General features: G+C 43.6%; 1 protein-coding gene across 1 annotated transcript in view; it reads left to right on the top strand.

The window, feature by feature from the left end:
• Positions 1-6,818, top strand: part of LOC121638250 (NACHT, LRR and PYD domains-containing protein 12-like) — a 38,223-nt gene extending 31,405 nt beyond the window's left edge. Inside the window, exons 6-8 of the mRNA XM_041982910.1 lie at positions 424-597; positions 2,949-2,995; positions 3,811-6,818. Coding sequence (XP_041838844.1) covers positions 424-597; positions 2,949-2,995; positions 3,811-4,379 — 790 coding nt within the window. The 3' untranslated portion in view covers positions 4,380-6,818. The remainder of the gene's footprint in view (positions 1-423; positions 598-2,948; positions 2,996-3,810) is intronic.
• The last annotated feature ends 1,598 nt before the right edge of the window (positions 6,819-8,416 follow it).

The raw sequence follows: 8,416 nt of genomic DNA, 5'->3' as shown, positions 1-8,416 counted from the left end.
CCCATCAATTTTCATCCAGGGATTGATGCAGTTTTGTCACTTAAAAAGCGTCAAATGAGGAAATTAGGACACATCTAAAAATTTAAAACACATTTCCAGCCATTTAAGAGCCTGATGATGTGTCATATTTATTCGGCATAGTCCTAAACCATGTTATATTCCACGGCCATGCTTGTGTGTCTTTCTCACCTCCTCCATTTGCATCCCAGGTGGGAAGGACCAAAATGTGGAGATGAGGTGGTACTTAGGATGTACAAGAACAGGGAGACGAGAGGAGGATAGCAGCTGCTGTCAGGCTGGGGGGGATGCAGGGGAGCAGTACTGCAAAACAAGTGGAGCAATGGACCCGTGTGGTCATTTTACACACTGATGGTGTTTTAAAGGGACCAGTTAAACAACTTATAATCCTTTGTGTGTCTACAGGCTGTCAGGCTGCATGATCTCAGAGGAAGGCTGTGCTTCTCTGGCCTCGGCTCTGACTTCCAACCCCTCCCATCTGAGAGAGCTGGACCTGAGCTACAACCATCCAGGAGACCTGGAGGTGAAGCTGCTGATGGCTGGTCTGAAAGATCCTGAGTGGAGGCTGGAGACTCTCAGGTATGGACACAGCGTGGCTATTTTCCACCCAGCAGTGGCTTCTCAAGATAACTTAAGCTCTGGATTTTCGGTGAACTGGCTTTTTTCTTACTAGGCTGTATCACCATGGCAACTGATGCTGCAAATCTAACTTGACCCAGAGCGCATTTATTCACATATTTTTTATTAAGAGTGTATAAGATTCACCAGCCTGAATTCTGTCAGAGACAACAGTGGCTGATAAGGAACAGTCAGAAAATCAAAGCATTTATAAGAAACAGCCATTTTTTCCCAGAAAAAGGACTGAAGTTGTTCTGAAAACAGGTCATCAGGTAGGTTGGAGCATGAGTATAAATGAACAGACACCACTTGATGCTGAGTTTGATGAGCTGCTCAGACTGCAGGAACACGGCTGGAAATCCGGTTTACTGATGGGAAGGAATGAAGGTCTGTTCTGTGGGAACAAACTTTATCCAGTCTCCATTAGCGCTGCAACGGTTAGTCGACATTGTTGACAATAAAAACAGTCGACAACGGATTTACCCGTCGACTATAGTCGCCCAAAAATAAAACCTACAGAGTAAGACGTCGTTTTCTTTTCCTTTCTCTTGTGCATGCCCAGTAAAGTCCGCCAGGGGAAAAATATGGTGGCCGACCAGGGAATAAAACGGTGACGGAGGACGTCAAAGTCTGAAATAACTTCACGTTAAACTTACTTAATAAATTAAAGACATGTGAGGTTTGTTAAGTGGACCTTTCATACCACAAAGTACGTCTGCAACGCTCGAACATTTAAAGAGGAGGAACGTCACACTTACAACCTCATCCAAGATTTCAAAGCTGGAAGTGAAATAAGATCCATTTAATAATCATGAGATATAAAATCTGATTGGTTGTTTAATAGTCGGTGAGTAATCGACCACCAGAATATTCATTAGTTGCAGACCTAGTCTCCATTTTAGGCTCAATCAGCATTCCCTTCTTTTAGAAAGATGATCAATCAAATTTCACTCACCACCCTTCATCACTGATCCCTCCTCTTCCTCATCCTCCACATGCTGACAGTCACTGAGGTGTCCAGTGAGATAATTTCTCTGTTTTTCCTGTGAGTTAGTATCTGGTTGTTGGTGTGATATGTTTGTAACATGACATTTTGATTTGGTTATTATTTAAGACTCTTAATGACGAGTAGCTCTGTTTTTTCTGTGTGTGTGTTTGTTTTAGTAAAAGTTGTAGGAAACTTTCTGGTGTGTTCATGTACAGGTGGAACAGCTTGTTGTCTGGTGATGGTGGATTGAAGGTCGTTGCTTCTGTCTGTGGAGTTTTTGTCTCCTTTCTTCTTTCCCTTTTTGCTTATTTTTACTATTTTCCACCTTTTTCTGTCCCCTCCGGTCAGGTCCAGTAAGTTTACATAGATTCCATTATTCAAAGTAAATAAATAAATAAATGAATGAATCAGATTATCATGAGGAGCCTTTTACCCATAAACCTTCCCTTGGCAGAGTAAATTTGTTCAGCACGATACAGAAACCAGACCATCATTCTGCTGCTACGATGCTTTTGCATCATTTAATGGCCAAAACCCTTGTGAACACAGTTATGCTTGTCTGCTGCCCCCTGGTGGACATGTTTTGTACTACAATAATTTTGACATCACACGGTAATAAAAACAAAACACATACAAATTATTTTTTTTAATTATTATTTTACATTTTGTTAGAGGGTAAAAAACAAGAAAGACTTCACATTCAAAAGATTAGAATTTTGCCTCCTATTTGTCTTGAATTGAGCTTTAAAGGGTTAAATATTATTTCCTAATTTAATGTCTACGAATACAAACGTGTTCAGTTTTTTTTTTACATGTGAACACGTTAAAGCTTAATATACAAAATGTGGTTCAGTCTATTTTTGTTTAGATAAGATGGTTTTTCGTCAAGGAATCTGAGTTCAACTCAAACTTTAGCTACGATGACGCTCTGCCGACGCTCCGCCTCCCCACCGCTCTGACTCCAGGCCCACTGATGCTCCTCAGATGTTCCGTTGACGCTCCACCGACGCTCTGCCGACGTTCCACTGACGCTCCGCCTCCCCACCGCTCAGACACCAGGCTCTAGGCCTCTGCAGCTCTTAAAGGGGCCGCGCTGTAAACAGCACAGGGTCTCTGCACAGCTGAGACATGACTCTTCTGATCTGTTTTTCAGCGTTATCTGGCAGGCCAGATATTATTGGCGGTGGACCTGTTTTGGTCCACAGGCCACCAGCTGCCAACCACTGATTTAGTGTGTGTTCGTACAGCAGCCCTTTCATTCCCAGTAGATGTGATGAAGGTGAAGAAGATGCTGGAAGTTCATTTAAACATTTTCTTTTGTCAGGTTGGAACATGGTGGAAAGCAGAGGATCAAACGTGGCCTGAAGAAGTGTAAGTATGCTACTGAGGCTTTTACCTGGTCACATCACCATGGCAGCTGGCTCTGCAAACCTAAATTACTATTAGTTTCTATTCCAGATTAACACAATAAAAGAGCTTATTGGTGAATCAGGATGAGAAAAGTCTTTTTGTATTTGTACAGCACATTTCATGGACAGGATAATTCAAGGTGCGTTACCTAAAACATGAAAAGCATTACAGCAGGGAGCAATAACAAGTGCATTAAAAACATTAAAAGAAATGAAATAAATAAAAAGCTAACAGATAAAATGCAAGAAATAAAGATCTTCTGTGGGAAAACAGCATTAAAACATGATCACGTTTAACAATTCAAGCTTAAAAGAAACGGATGCAGATCTGGGCTGAAAATAAAAACTAGTGTCTGTAAGCTGTTTACAAAGACATTTTCCGGCTGCGTTCAGCCCTCGTACAGAATCACGAAAAGAAACGGATTCATGTTTGTTTTGTTTTTTCTTTCTTCTTGCAAATTATCCAGATAAATAAACACATAATTAAAGAAAGAAAGATAGAAATAAATAAAAGAACAAATATAAAAGTGCTTGATAGGAAGTGTGACAGTCTCAGGTTGTACATGAAGCAGCTTCGCAGCCTCGAGGACGACGGACCAACGTTTCCACTCAAGGTGGAAAAAACAGACTCTGAAAAGGTTCATCCAGAGATTATGTTTTGGTATGATGTCGCCCCCCTACTAGAAACTGGATGCATATTCTACTTACGGCTCATTTTCCAGACGCTTACTCATCTTTTAGGTGAGTTGAACTGTTTTATCTTCTTTTCTCCTTCAGACTTCTGTGGACTGAAAGTGGACATAAACACAGCCAACAGGAACCTCAGAGTGTCTGACGAGAACAGAAAGGTGACACGGATGGATGAAGAAGAACCGTATCCCGATCACCCCGAGAGGTTCGACACCTGGAAACAAATTCTTAGCACAGCTGGTCTGACAGGTCGCTGTTACTGGGAGGTGGAGTGGGAGGGATGGGTGTATGTGGGACTGACCTACAGCACAATCAGAAGGACAGGAGGCAGTAGAGACTGCTGGCTTGGATGGAACGATCAGTCGTGGAGTCTTAGATGCTCTGATGAAGGTTATTATGTCTGGCACAATAATGAAAGGACAGATGTCTCCTCCTCTTCCTCCTCCTCCTCCTCCTCTGTCTCTAACAGAGTAGCAGTGTATGTGGACTGTCCAGCTGGAACTCTGTCCTTCTACAGAGTCTCCTCCGACTCCCTGATCCACCTCCACACCTTCAACACCACCTTCACCCATCCTCTCTACGCCGGGTTCAGATTATTTGCTCGGTCCTCCGTGTTTCTGTCGTCGCTGCAGGAACAGAAATCTCTTTCTGTGTGAGTTTCTCATCAGCTGTGGAAGAAACAACTCGGACCATCATGATCTGAAAACCATCAAAAGATTCAACCTTGTGCCTGGAAAAGTTTCCAGTGTGGTTCATGTCCTTCTACTAATAGTACATCCCATCTGTGGTGACGCTGGTGGGACAAACAGCCCAGCAGAAAAGACACATCTAGAAATCAATGCTTCAGGATGGTATTAATCAACAGATGACCAGAAGATTGATCCTGAAGGAGAACTTAACCCTTGTGCCCTCCTCACATTTACTACCCTCTGGTGACCTTTGTGGCCAAAAGTGTCCACAAAGAAAAACTGCTATAAAATCATCATACATCAATATTTTTTCTGTTTCGAGGTGTCCCTGAGGAAGACACCGAACCCCAGATGGCTCCTGATGAGTCGTAGTCGAGCACCTTGTATGGCAGCTTCTGCCATCAGTGTGTGAATGTGTGTGTGTAAAGCTATGTGGGTATTTTTCTATCTTTAATTAACAGCGTAAGTGTTTGCTTTGAGAGCAAGATTTCTGGTTTTGATGCTCAAATATCATCGTTCTCTCTCTCAAAACTCTGCTCTCAGACTTGGTCTCTTTCCCTCACACTGACACACTTTCTCTCCTCTTAAAACTTCTGCTCTTGGATATTTTTGGGTTGCAGAACGAGCTGTCTGTCAAACCTCCTCCAGCCAATAGAATACGAGATCGTTCAAACAAATGGTCCTGGCCTTCGTTAGGGTGCGCTTGTTTTACTTCACACGGTGACTCCACACTCTTAACCCAGATTTAGTTTGAACATAAACGTTTTAGTAGTGACTAATTATTATTTTATCTTTTATATAACAGTGTCTCATTAATAAAACAAGATGTTTCTAATAGTTTTCTACATTGTGCCGTGTAATAATAATGATTAGCCAAGAAAACAACGTTTCTGCTCCGAGCTGACAAAGCTGGCGCAGAGACTGCAGCCGTCTACAGAGACAACGTGTCCCTATGCGAAGCGTGTCCTGTGGTAATTCCTGATTCCGATTGGAATGAGCTTTAACAAACTGTCATACCATCACCTTGCTGGCAAAATCATCTCATCTTTGACAAACTCAGAAACGATGAAAACCCTACCATCACCACAGAAGAATGACACCGTGTCATTCTGGAGCTGCAGTTTTCCTGCTCTGCTGATGTCCCAACCCGAACTACTGCCATCGATGTGGGCGGCGCCAGGCCCGTCAAACAGCACCCGTTTCGACTGAACCCCGTACAACGGGCTTTGAAAAGAATGAGACTGAGTACATGATGGAACAGGGGTTTGTAAAACCTAGCACTAGTCCTTGGAGTTCCCAAATCTCCTACAAACGAGACCCGATGTCTCGCCTCGCCTTATAACCCACTTCCGTAAAGTCAGTGCCATTAGCTGGTCTGCACTGTTTTTCTTCTTTTCAGACACAGAACTTCCTGCTTCCTGGTTGGTCATCGGCTGCTTAAAGACATGATGCAGGAGCTAAATGACATGATAAAGCCAGCTCGCTCAGCCTTTCTCTATAGCAGGGATCTCCAACTCCTGCAGGTTTTGGATTCTACCCTGATGCAACACACCTGACTCAAGTCACTGGCTCATTAACAGGCTTGTGCAGAGGTGTGTTGTAGTAGGAGACATCTAAAACCTGCAGGACAGTAGCTCAGGAGGACCGGAGTTGGAGAGCCCTGCTCTATAGTCTTGTTTCTTGTAATAAGAAAAATCTGAAAGTCTTGTCTGACACCAGAGAAAACCTTGTTGCAGCCTCAGCTCCTCATGTGGCTGCATACTCACAGGACTGGAATAACTTTCTGAATTGTTTCATGAACACAGTAAAAGACATCAGGCTGGTGTTAATCTTCTTCACCTGTGAGCTCTTGGTCTTCCTTCACTCCTGCCAGCCTACAGGATGTACTAGTCTTAGTGGGCAAGATGAAACCGTGCAAAGGCGGCTGCTGGTGGTGACTGGACTACCCTGCAACAGACGGAGTACGTTTTTCTGTTGAACCGGTGCCTGGTAAATAAAAACCTTTTGGATTGGATTCTGCGGTCCTCGCCTCACTGTTTTCCAGCCGATTTCGTTAGCTTCCAGTCACATTTCGTCTTGACTTTAAAATGTTAGTTTTGTCTCTCCGGGCGTCCCTCATGGTCGCTGACTTGCTGTGTCCCTGTTCCTCAGGGAGCACCTTTTCTTCTTCAGACCAGAGCCCCCTGGAGGTCCCAAAGACCCGTTTTAAAACCCAGGAGACCTGGTATCCAGACTCTGGAATGTCCTGCCCCGTCCCCCCATGTGGTCGACTCCGTGGACTCTTTTAAAAAGGAGTTTTGTTGATTGGTTTTTATTTATTTTATGAAATTATTATGTTGTTTTGTTGCAGCCATGTCCTGCACTTTGAGATTTTTATCTGTGAAAAGAGCTTTATAAATAAGCTTTACTTACTTACCTGCTCCTGATTGGACGTTACCGTCAATCTAAGCTCTCTGATTGGTGGAAAGTCTGACAGGAAGTGGCTTCATCATCATGTCCAGGTCTAAATAGAGGTCTCTTAGCAACATAGTAGTGATGGTGATGTTTTTATGGTGAAATGTGATAAATAATGCTGTTATCATGGATCATTGTGGATTTACGAGTCTCTGAATAAAACTACATTTAGTGGCTGGATTGTAAACCTCCTGGACAGGATAGAAATGTCTGGAAAAATTCTGTAGATCAGCTAAAGGGTAAAATATCCATCACATTTACCCAACAGAGCTACACACCACCGCTCCTGAGACGCTGCTGATGGTAGAAATAATCTAGCGGAGTTTTAAGGGTTAATCTAAATCGGGATCTAGTCACTTGATTCCTTTTGTGACGTCAGTGTGGCACTTTGTGTTTGTGTTTACTGTTGTGCCCTTAAAAATATGTGGACAATATGTAAGTGAGTGGGTTATTGTCACTATAGACTGTAAAGAAGGGGGCATAGTACAAATAGTCTCTAAACTTCTCTGTTACCGCCCATTTGAGGGCAAGGAACTCTAACTTGCCTGAGTGCAAATGATTTTCTCTGCCGCAGTTAGAGTACGGGACCCATAAGCGATAACAAAAAGCTTTCCATTTTGTCTCTGGTATAATACAGCGCCTAAACCCTGGCTGGAAGCGTCAGTATGAAGGACAAATGGCTGTGAAAAATCTGGGAAACCCAAGATGGGAGGTTGAGTCAAGCAGTCCAACGGCTGTTCCAAAATTGACTGATGTATGGAAGTCCACTTAATTTTTGTGCTAGAAGGGACAGCTCTGTTGCCACTTTTCGCGTGCCATCGTCTCTTTCGGTTCGGTGCTATTTCAGTTTCTGTGGGCGCTTTGAGTAGGTCATATAAGGGACTAACAATGCGTGAAAAATCTTTGATATATTGCCGATAATAACTCAGCATCCCGAGGATGGCTCTCTGCTCACCAACATTACCTGGCTGTTTATGTCTCAGGGCTGTTACAGCGGCTACATCAGCTGGGTCAATCCTATTTCCCTCCGCGGATACAATTCTCCCCAGGTACCGTATTTCTGCCTTGAATCAGTCGCACTTTTTGGGTTTTAATTTTATCCCGTGTTTTCTAAGCCGCTGCAGCACTGTCCTAACGTGATCGACGTGATCTTCGAATGTCCTGCTGAACACGAGAACATCATCAAGGTAGGGCACACATATTTCATCTCTTAAACCCTCCAGGCACTCCTCCATGCAGCGATGAAATGCTGCCGGCGCATTCATCAGCCAAAATGGGATCCGTACCCACTCATACAAACCCCACGGGGTCACGAAGGCGGTTAAATGCCTGCTATCTTTAGCCATGAACCCCTGATGATACGCTTTACCCTGATCCAGCAGTGAAAAGAGGTTGTTCCCTCCCAAGTTGTCCATTATGTCCTGAACCCTGGGGATCGGGTGGCGATCGGCATGAGTTTTTCTGTTGAGTTCCCTGTAGTCAATACATAAACGCAGAGTACCATCTTTTTTACGCACGCAAACAACTGGAGAGGAGTACGACGACATGGA

This window comes from Melanotaenia boesemani, chromosome 4 (assembly GCF_017639745.1).
Source record: "Melanotaenia boesemani isolate fMelBoe1 chromosome 4, fMelBoe1.pri, whole genome shotgun sequence".
Classification (NCBI taxonomy): Eukaryota; Metazoa; Chordata; class Actinopteri; order Atheriniformes; family Melanotaeniidae; genus Melanotaenia; species Melanotaenia boesemani.
This window is presented reverse-complemented; position numbering and strand designations above follow the sequence as displayed.